The 19,196-nt window shown below is 38.6% G+C and overlaps 7 protein-coding genes across 7 annotated transcripts; 5 read left to right on the top strand and 2 right to left on the bottom strand.

The window, feature by feature from the left end:
• Positions 1 to 295: 295 nt before the first annotated feature.
• Positions 296 to 2,360, top strand: BATDEDRAFT_35728 (uncharacterized protein; the record flags this gene model as incomplete). The annotated part of the gene is made up of 2 exons (XM_006681074.1): positions 296 to 517; positions 606 to 2,360. The coding sequence occupies 2 exons, from the start codon at positions 296 to 298 to the stop codon at positions 2,358 to 2,360; spliced, it is 1,977 nt and encodes a 658-aa protein (XP_006681137.1).
• Positions 2,361 to 3,383: 1,023 nt separating this feature from the next.
• BATDEDRAFT_26771 (uncharacterized protein) lies at positions 3,384 to 4,651 on the top strand (the record flags this gene model as incomplete). Its single annotated transcript, XM_006680986.1, has 3 exons — positions 3,384 to 3,854; positions 4,050 to 4,349; positions 4,430 to 4,651. The coding sequence occupies 3 exons, from the start codon at positions 3,384 to 3,386 to the stop codon at positions 4,649 to 4,651; spliced, it is 993 nt and encodes a 330-aa protein (XP_006681049.1).
• Positions 4,652 to 5,244: 593 nt separating this feature from the next.
• BATDEDRAFT_17435 (uncharacterized protein) lies at positions 5,245 to 7,842 on the top strand. The gene is made up of 8 exons (XM_006680949.1): positions 5,245 to 5,335; positions 5,394 to 5,847; positions 5,925 to 6,110; positions 6,185 to 6,407; positions 6,516 to 6,581; positions 6,666 to 6,835; positions 6,959 to 7,276; positions 7,350 to 7,842. Exons 1-8 carry the CDS (start codon positions 5,307 to 5,309, stop codon positions 7,557 to 7,559), a joined length of 1,656 nt encoding a protein of 551 aa, XP_006681012.1. The 5' UTR covers positions 5,245 to 5,306; the 3' UTR covers positions 7,560 to 7,842.
• Positions 7,843 to 8,649: 807 nt separating this feature from the next.
• Positions 8,650 to 9,900, bottom strand: BATDEDRAFT_90985 (uncharacterized protein; the record flags this gene model as incomplete). Its single annotated transcript, XM_006681125.1, has 1 exon — positions 8,650 to 9,900. The coding sequence occupies one exon, from the start codon at positions 9,898 to 9,900 to the stop codon at positions 8,650 to 8,652; it is 1,251 nt and encodes a 416-aa protein (XP_006681188.1).
• Positions 9,901 to 10,280: 380 nt separating this feature from the next.
• BATDEDRAFT_20402 (uncharacterized protein) lies at positions 10,281 to 12,309 on the top strand (the record flags this gene model as incomplete). The annotated part of the gene is made up of 9 exons (XM_006680960.1): positions 10,281 to 10,426; positions 10,502 to 10,545; positions 10,682 to 10,735; positions 10,965 to 11,020; positions 11,111 to 11,436; positions 11,551 to 11,675; positions 11,753 to 11,841; positions 11,935 to 12,028; positions 12,095 to 12,309. Coding segments are annotated over exons 3-9 (951 nt in total), but the record flags the coding sequence as incomplete, so codon positions are not given.
• A 1,598-nt stretch (positions 12,310 to 13,907) lies between these two features.
• On the top strand, positions 13,908 to 15,802 carry BATDEDRAFT_35725 (uncharacterized protein; the record flags this gene model as incomplete). The annotated part of the gene is made up of 4 exons (XM_006681073.1): positions 13,908 to 14,432; positions 14,507 to 15,401; positions 15,475 to 15,661; positions 15,739 to 15,802. The coding sequence occupies exons 1-4, from the start codon at positions 14,253 to 14,255 to the stop codon at positions 15,800 to 15,802; spliced, it is 1,326 nt and encodes a 441-aa protein (XP_006681136.1). The 5' UTR covers positions 13,908 to 14,252.
• A 560-nt stretch (positions 15,803 to 16,362) lies between these two features.
• On the bottom strand, positions 16,363 to 17,340 carry BATDEDRAFT_90984 (uncharacterized protein; the record flags this gene model as incomplete). The annotated part of the gene is made up of 1 exon (XM_006681124.1): positions 16,363 to 17,340. One exon carries the CDS (start codon positions 17,338 to 17,340, stop codon positions 16,363 to 16,365), a length of 978 nt encoding a protein of 325 aa, XP_006681187.1.
• Positions 17,341 to 19,196: the final 1,856 nt, after the last annotated feature.

Below are 19,196 nucleotides of genomic sequence, written 5' to 3'. Positions count from 1 at the left end.
AATCATATTTATTCTGAGATACTCGAGCTAATTGATAGACCAAATGGCAAAGCAATAATGCATCAAACATGTGGTATTTGATTAAGCCAAGGCCTGCATTTTACCCAGCCAATGATTAACGAGTCTGGCTTGCGAAATATCAGTTGAATGCAGTACTAATTACACAATGCAACCATGTGTGATGCAAATCATTAAAAGCATAGCCAACATGGAATGTGATCAAATATACATTAGTTTTATGAATATAAAAGAGTGCACTATTTCCTAGTTTCTAAATCAACTTATACAGTCCAAGATGTCTATTCAAATTACTACAGCCCTTCTTACAATGCTCTTGGCTTCGGCCTATGATCCCGTCTCTGCTGCTAGAACTCCAGCAACTATGCCAAAACTCAAGGGTTTTGGCGATAGAACAGTCGAAGTATCCAACAGCTTTTCCGGCTCTCCAACAAAGGGAAGGCTTAACGGAGGCTTTAACGGATGCTTTACCATTGGCATGGATGTGCATGGTACTCTCGTAAGTTGACTTTCATAATGCATCTGTTTGGATTGTCAGGACGCGTATTTGGGCTATCACGTATATTGTACTAACCTATGTTGTGCAGTTGAACCTTCTTGTGGATTCTGGATCTAGTGATACTGTTGTTCCATTCAAAGGTCTCAATAACTACAAGGGACCAGCTATTGATATCGATCGTCCACCCAAAGCTCCTATTGTGAGTGGTGGTTATATGGACGGCTCTGGCTTTACAGGTTTTGGAGCGGATACCACTGTTTCTCTGCCAGGCACCTCTCTCACTTCTGATGCTGCACCCATTGTTGCCATGTTTGAACAAACCGTCGACAATATCTTCATTTCTGGAAATGACTCTCAGGGTTTAATGGGCGTTGGTTATCCTGGCATTGCCCAGTACAAATCCAAGTATGGCACTGTCATGGATGCCTGGGTTAAGACTGGAGCAGTCAAGCAAGATCAGATCGCATTCCACGGATGCCCCTACTCGTTTGCAAAAGAGTCTTATATTGATTTTGGAAACAGTGAGCCTGCTACTGACTGCAACTCGTCTCCTTCTACCACTGTTTGGGCTACATCTGGTACTGACAGCTTTTACACTGTCGATGTCCGTGGTGTAAACATTGGATCCAAGCCTGTAAAGTTACCAAAGAATTGGCAATCAGGCTTTTCTAACTCTGGTATCTCTGTTATTGATTCTTGCACCAGTTTGATTCTTGGAAACCCAGCTGTTGTCGATGTTCTCCAAAAGGCTGTTGAAAGCAGTGGTGGTCTTCCCAAGAGTCTTACTCCCGCTGAAATTAAAAGTTTCTTTAATCTCAACTACACTATTCCGGAAAAGCTCAACATTGACTGGGCAGCTCTTCCCACCATTTCTTTTGATATTCTTGCTGACAAGAAATCATCTGGATCCCCCAGCTCTGCAGCTAAATCTACTATCCGTGTCGAGCTTGGTCCTCATCAATACATGCAGGCTGATGAGAAGGGTGAAATCAATTTCCTCATGTACGGCCTTGATAATGTCACTGGTATGCTTTTCGGTGTCCCAATGCACACACATCTTAACATTGTCCTCGATCGTTCTGCTGGCCGTGTTGGTTTCTCGCAAGGTTGTGGTTGCGATCGCGCTACTGATGGCTATCCTAAGCTTACTAGTGTAGATGGCACTGTATTCAGTGCTGCCGGATCTTCATCTCCCAAACCTTCCAACGTACCTGCTACTACCGTTGACGGCCCATCGACCACTGACAGCCCAGCTACCACCGTTGACGGTCCATCAACCACTGATGATATCCCATCATACCCGCTAGCCTTGGCAGCGACCACTGACAGCCCAGCTACCACCGTTGACGGTCCATCAACCACTGCCGATAGTCCATCAACCACTGACAGCCCAGCTACCACCGTTGACGGTCCATCAACCACTGCCGATAGTCCATCAACCACTGACAGCCCAGCTACCACCGTTGACGGTCCATCAACCACTGCCGATAGTCCATCAACCACTGACAGCCCAGCTACCACCGTTGACGGTCCATCAACCACTGCTGATAGCCCATCAACCACTGACAGCCCAGCTACCACCGTTGACGGTCCATCAACCACTGCTGATAGCCCATCAACCACTGACAGCCCAGCTACCACCGTTGACGGTCCATCAACCACTGCTGATAGCCCATCAACCACTGATAGCCCAGCTACTACCACTGGCAGCCCATCGACTACTCAAACTACCAGAGCTAGCCGATCCACTAGAGCTACCTCCCGTGGTCCCAAACCCACCTCTGGATGCACTCGCATGGATATTTGCTGCATCTATATTGGAAAGAGCTGCGACCAAGACTAAAGATTGATGCTATTTTTGAATTCAAGTTTTGGATAGCTTATTTGAAAATTTTGCTTGATCTGTTTTTTGTATTTTTGTTGTGCAAAATGAATAGTTGTCTAAATTTCAATTATACATTCAAGTAGAGTGGTTCAATTGTGCGAACCTTTACAAGTTCCAATCTGTCGAGAAAAGAGTATTTTGACAAGCCAGGAATTTACAAACATCGAATCGCTTAGAATGGTTACAACATTCTTATCAACTTGACATTTTTGATTGTATCCAAAATTACTTTTAAAGGATACTTTAATGGACCTTGTAGACAGGACAGATAAAGGACGACAATTGGAAGGAATCAAGTCTTACAGAATGATTGAAAGGGTAGCAGGTCTTGAACATCGCGACAAGGTGAAAATGAATGAGAATATACAAACTTTAAAGAAGCTGGGAAAGTTGAACGAACAAGGAACGCCCACTATACAAACTACAACCAGATAATGTGCTTGTCATTGAGGATGTTGTCTTTACACACAACCAAGGAATATCTGGAACGAGTATGACACAGGAAACTTTGTTGTATTCTGAATCTTGCATACATTCATGTTCTAGCTTAAAAAACAAGATTTCATGTTTGAATAATGCAACAGTAGTTTGCTGCCAATCGCACAGTGTTTGATTTGCATTAAAGGAGATTAAACAAGTGTCAAGGATGTAGAGTCTACTGAAACTGTGATGTAAGCATTGGCTCTAAAAGACAATGTTTTCTAGTGAATTTAGTGGAAACTGGCACCAATCACTCTATAAGATTGGCTGTTTATTATTTATTTTCGACACCTTTATTTAGTGCCTCATTTTATGCGAGTACAACACAATTTAACATTTGAGCGCGTTTTTTGGATACATTTATCTACTTTCAAATGATTTGATTACACTAAACTATTTATGGATAAGCAGTCGACTGATTTACGTATTTTCATTGCTTCATAATTGGGTTGGTCGATAAAAATAACACTACCAGATTCTTACACATAAAAAAGTCAAATCATGAGCATGGTCATATATATTGATCCATTGCTGCTCACTAAATCCCCGTTGGTAATTATTGGCCTTGCTTTTAGCGTGGTCGGTTTTTTTATGTGCCTGTATGGCGTATGCTTCTTTGGATTTCAAGGCTTAAGGAAGCGCTTCACACGCGCCATCATATTTTTAGTTTTGATCAATGCTATTGGGCTACTTATGCAAGTGTCTGAAGTCTGTTTTGTCTATCTTCTTTCATATACGGAGCTATATACCTGGAGAAACATTATGTTTGAGCTTTGTATGATTTCGTTGAATATGCTCCAACTCGAAATCTTTTCATGTTTTAATGGAGGATTGCTGCATATTTCTCTGTTCCATGCCGAGAATATCAAATGGCTGCGACTGGCATCAATTATTTTGCATCTTATTACAGGTCTGGGGGCTTATTTAGAGGGTATTGCGTGGCAATACAGTATGGGTTCTATACTGTCTCTGGTGAGTCTATGTTAAATGATTTGATTTTCGAGTTTAGATATACAGTATGTTTTTATGAATGCATGACCATTCAAACATTCAATTTGATGCGTTGGTTAACAGTCATATATTTTGAAAACAAATGTCTGTTGTAAAGTCAATTTAAACACTATCATGTGTTGCTAATTTGAACATATCTCTATAATCATAACATAGTGGACTGGATTAGGACCTGTTGTTTACGCCGTGTTTATTTGCATTATTGGAGTCACTCAAAACCTTTTGATTCTTAAAAAAGTAAAGCAGCATATTAGAACAATAACGGTTTCAAATGGCAGTGCTGATCCCAGAGTTATTAAAGTTCAGGGCACAAAAATACTGATCTATTTCGTGTTAGCACTTGATCTGAGCTCATTGGCTATATTTATCATTTCTGGAGTGGTTGGATCATTGGATAATTATATTCCCCATTACAGTTTGATGCAGATATGTTTTGGTATTTTTGGAATTCACATGGTAATTCATTTTGTTTATAGTTGTAGACTAGCCACAATGTATATGCATTGATGTTTGGTTTTTAAACACCGCTGTATTAGTTTTTAGAAACGTTTCTGTTTGAAAGGATCGTCGATCAGTTTCGTAAAAAAGTAACGTCGCCAGTCAATTCAAAGGGCAGTAGGGCAGTTGTGTCGAATTCAGGCGTATCGTCAAACCCTGGAATGAAATATTCCAATGCAGTGACCAGCAATAACTCGGTACTACCATTAATGGTCAGTCCTAACACACCAGTCAGATCATCTGCAGTGGATGCGCTATAATTGACAGATTTACCAAGTGATATTCTGATATACACTTGTAATTTGGTGGATTCAATGTGAAAAAATTCATAGAAATAAAGCAAGAACAAATAATAGTGTATGAATACTGCCAACGGTTGAGTAGATTAAGGATAATCAGTTGTAATCGATCCGGCTACGAGTCAATCAGCAAAGAAAACCCAAATATTTATTCAATTCAGTTATCTGACATATTCGCGTAAAATAAAGCACTAAAAAGACTCAGTCTCGTGAAATGGCAGGCGTCAGTTTATTGAATAATATTGTCTTTAAACTCTTTAGTTGACTGGTCTCTTGGTGATTGGTATGTATAGATGCATTCCTAAAACGTGCAATCTTGGTGTTCTTGAATAAAGCGCAACGTATCCGAGATTTAGAATATAACACATGTGAATTGTATTGACAACATCAAACTCGATGTCTAGATCGCAATGCATGAATATGATAAAAACCGAGAATATCTCCAACTAATCAATTTCTAATAAGCATAACAAATATCCAACTACTGCTTATTCCAAAGCAAAGGGAAGTGACTGCAGAATACAAGAGTTTCATTTTACGTGAATACGGCTGTAGTACGCTTGTTGGCCATCATACATCTGTGTAGACAATACTTGCTCTATACTAGTAGTTAAATATGTCCAAACAACCATTCGACCCAATCGAGTATGTACTTGTTTCTGTAGGGTATCAACCAGTGCTAATTACTAATCGCTTTCTTTAGTGTATTCAACGAGGCCAAATGGTCGCTATTGGAAGGCTTTGCTCATGTCACTCGAATATATAGAGAAACCGCTTCAATGCTGACTCAAGAAGGATCTTCCAGTCATAGTCCATCATCTCGACACAGGACAGAAGGACAGCAGAAAGGACAGTCTCATTTGACATATTCGTTTGAGCCCAGTCGAATCGAGCTAGCCCACTGGGCACATCAGCTGCATACATCTAGGACAGAGCAAGCATCGGCTCTTCCAAACGACTCATTCTCTCTACTGGATGACTTTGACCTTTTGACTCATTCGGATGTCCGAAGCGGCGAATGTGTGTCTGTCTCATCTGAAGGGCTTAGTCGTCGAGGATCCATGACACCTCTAGGCTATTCTTCTGGCTTGAGGGATGTGGTTTGGGATGAGACTCACGAGGCTGACACAAACATTGGAACATTTGAGATACTGAGTGTGAGCTATGTATGTGGTTTTATCCCGATTTGGATCTTGTATTGAACCAACTTTGTTCTGCCTTGTGCATGCATTAGACCGATTTTGCTCCACCACCAAAAATAACTGTTCGGAATGCGCCTGTATCCTCTCAAGTCTGGAACGAATGGTTTAACAGTCCAAGTAACGGAGCGACTTTTAGTTCAGCTACACCAAGCCTTTTAAAAAATACTACCCAACACAGAGTATCTCCATTGATTGTCCGCGATGCCATTTTTCGCGGCGTAAGTTGGTTTACTAATGATTTATGCATTTTATTGGCTTGGATTGAATTGACCTTGTTTATATGGAATCACAGGGACTGGATGAGTCGGTTAGATGTGAAGCATGGAAGTTTTTATATGGTCTTTTTTCCTGGGATTTCACTCTTGAGCAGCGCGAGTCAGTCCTGAAAGCAAAACGGAGTCAATATGACAATTTAAAACATGCATGGAAGGATTTACTTAAACGACCAGATGAATCGCTTAGTGCTGCTGAAAAAATAACCAAAAATGAGTTTTTGGAAAATATCATCAAGATCGGTACGACTATTTCAGTGCTTATTAAATGTTGTATCAAAGAAATCGGCTTAAAGCTAGTATGCTTTGGAGTTTTTAATGTTTGACTTGATACTGTAATGTGTATTTTAGAAAAAGATGTTGTTAGAACCGATCGTCAGCTTTCGTTTTACGAATCTATAGAAACAAGCAATGTCGGTGATACTGGTCACAGCTACGAGAATGCACGTTTTGGTTCAGACTATACTGCCAGTCCCACTGCTTGTAATCCCACCATTTCAGGAAACTTGAAAAAACTGACAAATCTATTAATCACATACACCACTGTGCCTGAAAATGACGGTCTTGGATTTGTCCAGGGAATGGCAGATTTGGCATCACCATTTCTTGTTGTCATGCAAGGAGAAGAAGCAGATGCATTTTGGTGTTTTGTGTCCCTGATGGAAAGCAAGGTATGATTGCATTACGCTTGAATAGGAAACTATTTTAAATCATTTGAAAATCAATGTTGCTGTATCTACAGATTAGTTTAGCGGAAAATTGATGCATAAACAATACCTTTATATACGAAATAGAAAAACAATTTTCGAGTTGATGGAACGGGTATGCGTTCCAACCTCGATACCATGGAAAAGTTGATCAGAGTGATTGATCCAGGTCTTCATGCACATTTCAAAAGCATCGACGCTTTGAATCTTTTTTGCTGCTTTCGATGGTTTTTAGTTTTTTTCAAGCGTGAATTCAAGTTTGAAGATGTACTTGTTTTGTGGGAAGTGGCAGCATCAAATCGATTTACATACAACGACATGCATTTTTTCATAGCAATGGCGATTTTGGATGAACATCGAGATGTTATTGTCAGACATTTAATGACATTTGATGAGGTTATCAAGGTTAGCTAATCTTGTTTTGAATAGAATTTATTCTTGTTATTTTTCTGATTAAACCATACTTTGAATACTGTAGTATGTGAATGATTTGTCATTGCAAATGCGGCTTCACAAGATTCTTATTCGAACTGCACAGTTGATTCAAAGATTCATAGGACTTGCTCAGTCTCGTGGCTGTTTGCTTGACAGTGATACTGAACCTATTGAAGATACTTGCAATAATGACCCTCGACCTTTGCAGGTTCCAATTCAAATCATTTTGGATCGCCTGATTCGAAAATCGTAGTTTTTCTACTTTTTATTTATCTCATTCATGTATTTGATTTGATATCTATGCTACTTGTTCAATCTTTTATTGTTGTTTGTGTCTAGTTAGCAAGTTGGCGCAGTTTTATGTTTCACTAAAATTACAGGCGTAACAATCATGACATTAGGCTCTATCGAAGTTGGTGCATTAGAGCTGTAACATGTTTTATAAATGCCTATTTAATATACAGCGTTCAATTTGATGGAGTGCCCATCAGTTTAATAACATAAAAATAAATGATACCCATGGAAAGTACTATTTGAAAATCGATATTTATTTACAGGGTTTCAACAAGATATATGACATCTATTCAAAAGTTTAAACCATTGATTCAAAGATTGGGTTGAAAGCATTTCAATCCATTGTCAAAATTGGGTTGATTTTTAAAACCACTAAAGATTCAAAAGATGAGTTGACGGACAAGGTGTGCTTTGAAAATTGGTCACTCTACAGCGGTAAAAATCAGAATTTACAGTTGTATTCACGTAAAATAAAATACTTGTTTGGAATTACACTCTCTTGATCAGTTTCCAAACACAATATTTATCATATAATACAGCCATATTATACTTTTGAACTAAAATGAAATCTTTTTAGATGTTGGGCTCACTGTTTTGATATTGTCAAGCTCATATCTGCTGTATTCTAATCTCACATACGTTTGCGTTCTAGTTCAAAGACACATATTGCACGTATTAAAAGCAAAATTGTTGTTTCCATGTCAATCATCTAACGTTGACTTGTAATACTCGTTTTGTAAAAAGGTTGGAGATTGAAGAGGTATGAAGGATGTAGGATTTATTGAAATCGGAATGGGAGCATTCATTTAGTTTTCTATACAAAAATGAGCACAGAGACCAGTCAACTTTGTTAAAGTTTAGAGGACATAATGATGTCCAGTAAATTTGATGGCACCAATCATGTCATGAGATTGGCTGTTTATTATGCATTTTGGCACTCTTATTTAGTGATCCACTTTACGTGAATACAACTGTAAATAAGGGGTATCTTCAGGCAAAGAGGCTGATGTGGGTTAATGCTGAGAGTTACTATGCATGCAGTTGGCAGGTTACGATAAAGAAAAAAGTCGAGATATACTCCCCATCTTACCGACTTTTGCTGGTGCTGTTGGTAATGTTGAGCTTGAAGCTGTGCCTAGTGTATGAACACTTGTGGATATAATGGATGTAGCTGATACGGTAGATCCATTAGGTGAGCCAATGCCTATACTACCGCTACCAATGTTCCATCCATCACTCGGCGTGTCCAAAGCCAACTCCAATTTATCGCCTTTTTTAATAGTCTTTTCATGATGCCTCATTTCTTTTTCAGCCGACTTGATTTCCATCTTGAGTACTTTGCGTGTCCATGCTTCTTTATCTCGCTGAGTAACATCTATTGATCCTTGGTCTTGGATGAGTTTGGAAAGAAACTCGACATCCTTTTTTGTGGTAAGAAAGGCATTGCTTCTGTCAGTTCCAGCGCCTGTTGAAAACATTCGAGAGTGGTGTGGAGTATTGGTTCCACTTCCCGCTGAAGATATTGACTGCATTCGCGACATGACTCGAATCGATGACATGGATCCAGATGGTTTTATGACCGATACATGCGATGAATAGGGCGAGTTGGTTGTAGATGTAGGATGTGCTGACTTTGTCAAATGGTGATGAGCAGATTCCAATGCCGTGGAAGTTGTAATCAAACCATTCGAGACATTTTGTGATGTAGATTGGGCCGGCAATTGCAATTGCGAGTTGACTGGAGAATTGGAATCCGAGGTTGAAAGATATGGTTGCGATATATTTGATGATTCATTAAATGATATGCTTTTGTCCTTGATTGGATTAAACACGGTATGATGAATTGGCTCTAGATGATGAGGAACAGAAGCTTGATGACGGCTGGGAGCAGATATTGATCGTTGATGGATTGCTTTTCCAGATTGATTTGAAGGGCTGTGAATCATACCACTTCGAAAAGAAGCTATTGGCCCAGTTATAGCAGATGACATTCGAGTGCGAGCGCGAGTAGTGGGAGCATCATTTGATGGTGGCTGGGGAGCCAAGCTATACGATCTTAATGCCGGCTGAGGTAAAGTCGATGCATAGCCCTGTGTTTGATTGAAAGTGGATTGAGGAGCGGGAATCAATGAAGCAGTAATTGGACCGTGAGAGTGAACCGAATGTTTGGATATTGGTGGAAGAACTCGAGGTATTGCATCACTGGAAATATTCTTTGGGGAAGGATCTGATGGAACAGGTGCTCTAGATAGTGCTGCTGTTTTTTGAAATCGATCCAGCTGAGTATTGAATTTTGACATTTTCTTTCAATTCTAAACGATATAGAGCTTGATATAGGCAATTTTAGGTAGTAGTTTTTATCTGACGCAAAAATTAAGAGTCGAGATTATCAATTAATTGGAATGTCAGTTTGAAGAGGGGCCAGTGAAAGTAGTAATAATGGACAAGAAATTTATAAAGTTTAATAGCTGAGATACCATTTACTTGAAGATGAGCTTGAAGAATTGCATCTAGTCCACTCTGATAGTCCTGACTGGAACGGGTGTGGATATACATCCACCCTTTCATCAGACTTGACAGGCCAACCACTCCACTACCACAAAACACCCTCAGGCATTTTGTTGGGTTTATTAGGCTATTGGCGACGTGTCATACAGTTTGGAATGTCTGATAGCCGCGAGTTGGATTTCCCTTACATCTCGGTCCTCAACCTTTCATCCACTCTTTCAAACTATTGCAGATTACATCATATATAGACGTGACTTTTGCTGGGCCATCTTATTTGCCTCTGTAACAAAGTTTTATCTTGCAACATTTTGCTATTTGGTTCGTAGTCTAATTCTTCCAGCCATCTCCACTAACATAAAGCCAAACAGCTAATATTTTTGCTGGACTATCAAGCCGTCTTCAACACTTTTGTATTGTCTTTTAAATTTTCTCGCCAGGTTTGAGCGTATACTAGGCATTTGCACCATAGCATTGCAGGGGTTTTTAAAACGCTTGCGAGTGGCAGTTGACTTCAAACTCTTGATATCTTGAGCTGAAAAATTCTTACTGTGGCCTTTTCTCTACTTTGAACAGCATTTCAAATGGGAAATAAGAGCACAAAAGAGGACCCTCGGCCAGTCGGCGAAGGTAAGAATATTAAAATATTCATACAATTGATTTTTTGATGGCAATTGAAAAGTATCCGAATTTATTTTTGCTCGTCTTTTTAAACTTTTATTCTCGTCGTTTGTATCCCAACTGCTGTTGATTTAAAATATGTTGTTGGTTTGGTCATATGCTTGATAAAAACAAATTCCAATCTTGTCACTATGGTGTGTACAAATCGTACTAAATAAATCTGGACATAAAATTATAGTTGACTTGAGAGATTTTAAACTGCGCCAAGTAATTGGAAAAGGTGCATTTGGAAAGGTAATTTTCATTTCCCAATGATTACCAGTACTGCTGACATTGGGATTATATTGCTTGCTCAAATTTCATTTTGCTAAACTCGATAACCAGGTCAAGTTGGTCGAACTAAGAACTACCAAACAAAAATACGCACTCAAATACATCAATAAGCTGCAATGTATTGAAAAAAAGCAAGTCTATCACATGTTTGATGAACGTATGCTTCTTGAAAATCTTGAGCATCCATTTATTGTCAATCTGCGATTTGCCTTTCAGGATGATGAAAACATGTTCATGGTGATTGATGTTGCTCTTGGAGGCGATTTGCGATACCATTTGTTGCGGCTTGGTACATTTCCAGAGGACACACTAAGAATTTATGCTGCAGAAGTTGGATTGGCACTCGAGTATCTTCATAATCTGCGGATTATGCATCGGTAAAGTAGTTTAGATATACAATTTATATTCTAGTATAATCAATGTTTCTGCTTGTACTTTATCAACAGTCAACACTTACTGGTGCTTTTGATTCGATGTGGGTTTGGATTTAGTGATTTGAAACCAGATAATTTGCTTTTGGACGAAAAAGGTCATATATATGTTACTGATTTCAATATCGCATTCAAAATCAAGGATAAGCTTCCTACTTCACAATCTGGATCCATGGCATATATGGGTATATTTTGCAATTGCTGATGTCTATTGGATGAAATAAGCTTTTAGCTAAACCAAATGACATTTTTGTTCTTGTAGCACCAGAAATGTTTACCAAAACGCCCTACGATACATGTGTTGACTGGTGGGCACTTGGAGTAGTCCTCTATGAGTGCACGTATGGTGTTGTAAGTTTTTAAACCTTTTGAAAAACATGTCTTGAAGCACATTCTAGTCAATTTACAAAATGTCCATCTTGTTTGCTTTGATCTATTGTGTAGAGACCGTTTAGAGAAACAGAAGACACTTCTTTAGTAGAAGCCATTACTCGTGTAGAACCCAAATTTATCCCTGGACCTCCTGAACACGTTCTACGTATACAGGCAGCCAAGAAACGTAGCAAAAAAAGCAAGCCACTTCCAGAATGGCACGAATCTAAAGACCGAAATGATTTTCTACAATCTCTTCTTGTCAAGGATGTAACACAACGATTGGGCTCAGGACCTAACGGGTTCCAAGATCAAATAATGAAACACTCTTGGTTCAAGGACTTGGATTGGGAGCTTGTGAAGCAAAAAAAGGCATCCCCAAGCTTTGTTCCCGATCCAAATAATGCCAACTTTGAAGCAACCCACGAAATCGAAGAGGTTATTATGAATGATATGAAGACACTACAGTACAAGCCACGCAAGAAGAAGGGAGCAGAGTCTGCTAAAGCAACATCTAAAAAGAAAAAGTCGGTTGATCCAGAGGTAGTTGCAATAGAAAAAGCACTGGATTACATTGATGAGCATTTTTTGCCATATAACAAGGAACTGCAGATAGGAAGACTCGAGGTTTCTGCGCTGGTGGCAGCACCGGATCATAATGCGGCAGCATTGAGTAAATTATCACAGTCAAATGCATCAACAAGTGGAAATCCTAATGCATCAACAAGTGGAAATCCTAATGCATCAACAAGTGGGAATCCTAACCCTGAAAATCATGTTGATAATGCATCTGTATCCCCAGAACAAACACCTCAAGCACAAGCCGAGAAAGAGCAGATAGTTGCCGAGATTACCCAAACTACAAATTTAAATTCCATCCCACAACGCTCTATTTCCGTTTCCACCACGCCATTGGTGCCTGCTTTATCATCTGAGAATACACCCAAGTTTATTACATCGTTGGCAGGAAAAGATGGTGACAGGATGGGTTTAGATACTATCCCAAGATCGATTTCTGCCGTCACAGAATTGCCATTAGAGTCAAATAAGGCTACTATAGAAGCTGTCAATTCCTCAATCGAACTCATTACTCGACCAATGATAACCGATTCACCTAGTTCTGAAATTCGCGCTGGATAAAATTGTCTGCTATCTCGCCATGCACTCTAGAATAATAGCAAGTTGTATCACACCGTTCCGCTTATACAACCCTTTTGAATGTGTTTATGCCAAGTGGAATAGTTTAATTGAAAAATGGCATTAGAGGTTAAAATAGATTCAACAGTAGTGAAATTGTGTTTATTATTCTACTTGACGTTCAAATTGGAGCTATTTTATTATTTCTTCTAGTTTATAGATGATCAACAGATACATTTAAACCAAATGATTGAATATAGTGAATCAAATATAGGTTTATAACCATCAGAGATAAAAATGTATGTAGTATTGATTACAAATGCGACATCAAACCATGTTGTATTGTCAAAAAGGCTTGATGCATACAAGGTTTCAACCATTTATATTTACAATCATATGCAACATAATAGTCTCATTTGATTTTCAGTCAGACTTGTCACTGTCATTATATCAACCATACGGAGCACCAATTCTACATATTCTCAATTTGTATTCAAGTCCAACTATTGTTTGGTTAATGTCAATAATCGCAATATATGTGACCAATTGAGTTTGAGCTGAGCTTGTTTGTACCAGCTTGATTGTTGTATCCAATGGATTGTACTTTTTATTTATTTCCAAGCCATTATTCCAATCACAATTAGTATGTATATACCTGCACATTTATTCACATGGCACATTGCTTTACTTGATTAGTTTCTGCCAGCACTCTATTTGAAAGCACGTTTACAGTTTAGTGAAATCGACTTCTCGATCAGTATATGGCTGTGACGGTGCACTACAAACTGCCCCTGATTTTTACTCATTGGCTATACAAGGTCACTACGATGAGAGGGCGTCAACTGAACAAAAAGCAATACGCTGTTTAAAGGGTGGTTTTCCCAAGCGATTGCTTGATACATTTAGATGTGCATTGGTTATATTGTTCAAATACTAGAGTATTACTTTATTGAGCAATATAGTACTGTAGATGAAAATGAAATGTTTAAATAGGTATATACAGTAGTAATAGACTGTGCAATGGTAATCAATGTCGGCAATGGCTGATCACAGAATCACCAAGCACAAAGTCGCAATCAACACACGTGTGGTTTGAAATATATTCTATATGTATTGTCAAGCCAAAGTAACCCTTTATACTGTTACCAACTTCCTGTGATTGCTTTAAAGTGCTGCGTCCCTTGATATTAGTAACTATAAAATGTCTGGGTGGTTTTCATTGCAGCTTTACTTGTTACAGATTTATCAATAGAATGCCAGGGATTTTTCAATGTCTTTTACTTGTGTTTCAAACGGCTGCTGCAGTTCAAGTTCAATTACATGCCCCAAGCTTATCTGGTCGATCAGGTACTAGGTTATCAAAGCAGCCTTCTAAATCAAATGAAAGAGCGTATAGTTGTTTTTCGATCATCATCAATGTTGGCGGAGTCGATGTATGTATCACCACAAGTTGTTTAGCATCTGCACACTTGAATCTAATGAAGTTTGGGTTCGTTTTTTGAAATAGATAAAATCCATGGTGGATTCGACAAGTTCCGATTCAGTCGTACCGTTTTCTAATCTGAACAACTACAACGGACCCAATATATCATACACTCCATTTGAAGAACCTTCTATTGAGGGTTACAGTCGTGATGTCAGTTGGAAGGGATATGGGTTTTCAACTGATGTATTTATCCCAGAAACTGGCATACCCGCCGTTGATGCTCCAATAGTAGGAATTTTTAAACAGGCAACGGAGCCTGCTCTTCTTGATGGTCAGGGTAGACAGGCAGTATTTGGTTTAGCCTATCCTTCCTTGGCCTATTATCACACAACGCCAGCAACTATAATGGATGCTTGGTATGAAGGCCGATTCATCCCCAATAACGAGGTTGGTGTTGAGCTCTGCCCTTACAAATTGTCCAAGAAAAGTCATATTGATATAGGAAGTACGGAGGTAGTTCCAAAATGTGGGACAGACGGAAATCCTATTGCATGGGTCGAGTCACCTACAAATGACCGTTTCACCGTCAGTATCAAGGAAATACTGGTCAATAGCATGCCAGTAGAACTGCCCGATGACTTTCAAAAAAAAAGGGAGGGTGAATCGATCTCGTATTCATACATAGACACATGTGCTACAAAAGTAGAATTTCCTTATGAAGTCGTAGATAAGTTGATTTCAGCTATTGTCAAAAGCCATGCATTCGTTCCTAAGCTTGATACTCCTAGTATTTCAAAGTTTTTTTGGAGTGGGTATCCCATGACGAAATCAGACTTTATTATCATTTGGAGTCGACTTCCAACACTTTCAATCGTAATGAACGCCAATAATCCTGAAAAAGCAGAAGGCTCACAGTCCACTGTAAAAGTCACACTAGGACCCAGAGATTATATGCAACAAGTTGGCGAGAATGCGCGTAAGTACTTTGGTAAACAGTGAGATGGATGCATCGCTTGAATTAATATGGACTAACATGCATGCTGAACTAGACGCATTTTCTGTAAGCGTTGGCTCAGACAAGCTTGTAGTTCTTGGTGTACCTTTCATGACCCGACTTAGAGTCGTGTTGGATCGAGCACATAAACGCATTGGGTTTGGTCCTGGATGTGGATGCGAAAGGTCAAAAGATGGACATCCTACTATTCAAAACGAATTCAACAAGATCTGGCATCCAAAGTAAGTTTAAACTTGATCCTGAATGGAATGTTTGGAGTAGATTGAGTACTAACGTCTTGTTTAATTCATATCAAAAGGCAAAAAACCTCCAAATGCAAACTCTCTCGCAGAGTAAATGCTCTTTTTAGTAAACCCAAATGAAGAGATAATCCCAATCACTTGAGCTCAAAAATGACATGAAAAGTGCTACATTTCATATTAGTAATACAGTAAACTATACTTTATGTTTTGGCTCATTGTAAACAAGTGTCATGATTTATATTTTTGTGCGTGCATACATAATGGCTCACATTCCGTTAGTATGTGTGATCATATTACACTAATCAACCAGTATATAATCACTGAATACATCAATATGTGATACTTGACACGACAAATGTGTGTGATCAGTCAGGTTATCGATGCAACCATTTTGACACCACAATCAGCGAGTCAAACCAATCAAACTGATCGAGTTGGTCGGATCTGATATCAATACACACATGCATGTCAGTATCATCAATGTGCACAATTATGCAATATACAATCAACTTTATTGTATTGGGAGCACAAGTGTCAATGTGCAATATGATGCCATACCAACCAAAACTGTAGAATAATCAGATGTAATGCATGCATATCCAATTCCAAATGATAATTGTATTTTATTTTATTCAAACAAAAATACAATAAACATGATTGAAGCTAATCCAGACTGGCATTCAAATCAATGGTTCACGATCTTGATGTTTGGGTTGCTTGAATAATGATCCAGCTCCACCCTTGAGTCTAATACTTTTCCGTATATTTGAAAAAAGGCTTTTTCTAACAGAGGTGGCTCTTTCTTTAATGGAACGAGATCTAGGCGGTATTTTTGATGATTGTTGCGGATCTTCAAAGGTTGGACTGCCATGTGATGAAGATTGATCTTTAGAAAATTCACCTTCATATGCTGGATTTTCGTATCCCCGTTGCTGAGTACTAGGTTTTTGACGCTGTTGATGATCAGTACTAGGATCTTTATCAGAGTCATTTTTGCATCTTGATGATAGGCTATCAATACATCCTAATACGACAAGGTAATCTTTAATGACAGGGTGTAATATGATGTGCAAAAATTGCTCTTCAAGTAATTCAAGATTACAAGGTCCTCCGAAAAATAACTTGACGAGTTTCATTTTGATGAGCTTTAGTTCAAGATGAAAATGACCATAATCGGAATCGCACTTTTGATGGCTTTTTTCAAGGTTGATAAGTTTGAGATACTGTTCTTTAAGCTCGATCTTAAGCTCCTCCATTTCGCCATCATCGCTGTATCTTAAATTGCCACTGCCTTTCATAAATCTAAGTTTTGAAGCGTCAACCCTTTTTTTCAGACCTTTTACCAGCTTCTGTTGCCTATGATAGTTCTGTTCTATCGAGCTGCATGTGTTTTTTTGTTCATCACAAGCACGTTCTTTTTTCAAGAATTGTTTGAACAAATCCTTAGTGCCAGTTGAAAGTGAATCAATGCCATCCAAGTGTATACTGTTTACATTAGGAGTTGACGAAGAGCTAGAATAAGTGCTTGTAGTTGCAGTGGGAAGAACTGTCAAAGTGCTAGACTCAGCATCTGCGGTTGCACTGGGAAGGACTGGATTGGCGATAGTGACCGAGCAAGCAAGCAAAACTGATGATAGTACAGTCACTGCAAGTTTCATTCTACTGGTTTAGTTGAGCAAGTTGTAAATAGTTGTTGCTCAACAGGTCGGATTTAGATTGTATTTATGTTATTGAAAGAGTATCAAAAGCATACTCTTTGAGTAGCCGTCCTAAGGGCTAGTGTTACTATCAGAGTTAGTGTTGATTTGTTATCAATGTTCGACAGACTCGAAAAGGTTATCCCTTTATGATAGCCCGCAACCTTGATTGAACTGTGTTTGATTATACATTCAAATATCGTATGGTTGGTTGTGTAGCTCCCACCCTTTTCCTCCCTAAAAGTGACTAAAGTCACAGTAAAGTAAGCACAGGCTTAAATAATATTGCATAGCTATATGCAACTGAGCCGACATTCAGTTATTACATTATCAGTTTGCTGTGATATTTCATGCTTTTCAAATGGCAAATGGTTCAAACATTGACGATTTAGTAATACGCTTTCCATTCAGCTTGACACGATCAGTCATCACTGCGTATTGTCCAGTGATTCACTCAATCAACTGAATCAATACAATGCAGTTCATGCCGCAACAACACTGTCACATTGATGATCAGTGACTTGCAACTGTTGTGTTGGCATTGCATGCTGTGTGCTAGTATATCAACATCGATTGTCACTATATAGTTGTATCAACTACACATTATGATTGTATGTCATGGTTGATTTGTATTGTGGATTGATGCACTCATTACATTATTTGAACACAACTCATTGTATGATTTGTTGTATATACACTGCAATTGGATCCAGTCACTCGACATCACAACATTGTTCACATACAACCTGGCTGTGATGGTGTCTGTCGACCTGATTGTCGTGTCAGTATATGTCGAGTATGTACATCCGAGTGATCAAGCCATACATGTATATACATACAATGTATACAATACACACCAGTTGAGTTGATCAGCATGTGTCAACTGGCCAATATCGTCAACCTGATTATACACTCATTTGACATGCACATTTGGACAGTGATCATTGTACAATCCATACTATTGTACAAATCATATATGACCAGTCATGTCAAGTATCCAATCAAGCATCCAGTCATAAATACAAACTCGGGTAGTCCGAGTATCGATCAACAACTGCGATCAATATCAAACTACCATGCACAATCGATTGTAATCCACACCAGTTATAGTCAATCACACATGTCACAGTGTATGTTGATGTGTTGAATTTGAATACATACCATGATGATCAATGTCAACCATACACAACTGGTAATGCATGACCAATGACGGCACTCGACAGCTGCAACAATCGATACCAACCATATCGAGTATCGACAGTCAAACATTGATTAACCAACAGTTGTACGATTATACAACTGGTGCGTGTATTGACAAGTGATCAACATCGATCTGGTTATAGTTGAAACGGTATATCACAGGACTTGAAAGTTGACAGTATTGTTGTGGTGTAATGCTGGCAATGTTGATGTCGAGACTGTCAATATATTACAATGTATTGGTCAACAGTGACTGCAATCAATGACAATATTGCAGTCGATCCAATCCAATTGTTGATTGGAACAATCATTATTCACTTGTCAGATTCAGCATGTTTTGTAACACATTTACAAATCCAGCAATGAATGACATTAAAATGTTGAATAAAAGACTCGAGTCATTATATGAATGACGTAATCAATTGAGTTGAATTGACACTCGATTAAACAATACAAATAAACACATGACAAATGTTTAATTTGACAGTTTTAATTTCACACAAAAATGCTTAAACAATATTCAGAGGCTGTGAATTTGTTTACATTCTTCACACGCCATTAAATTTTGGATTTAAAGTCGAATTTTGCCATTTCTTTTCTTCAACAAATTACAATGC

Source organism: Batrachochytrium dendrobatidis (assembly GCF_000203795.2).
Source record: "Batrachochytrium dendrobatidis JAM81 unplaced genomic scaffold BATDEscaffold_11, whole genome shotgun sequence".
NCBI classification, from domain to species: domain Eukaryota; kingdom Fungi; phylum Chytridiomycota; class Chytridiomycetes; order Rhizophydiales; genus Batrachochytrium; species Batrachochytrium dendrobatidis.
Note: the sequence above shows the minus strand (reverse complement) of the source record. Positions and strands in the feature narration are given on the sequence as shown.

Coding starts and splice junctions, on each gene's coding strand:
- BATDEDRAFT_17435 (XM_006680949.1), top strand. CDS start 5,307: ATGTCCAAACAACCATTCGACCCAATCGA. Junction 6,111..6,184: donor GCGATGCCATTTTTCGCGGC/GTAAGTTGGTTT, acceptor ATGGAATCACAG/GGACTGGATGAGTCGGTTAG. Junction 6,582..6,665: donor TATAGAAACAAGCAATGTCG/GTGATACTGGTC, acceptor CCACCATTTCAG/GAAACTTGAAAAAACTGACA.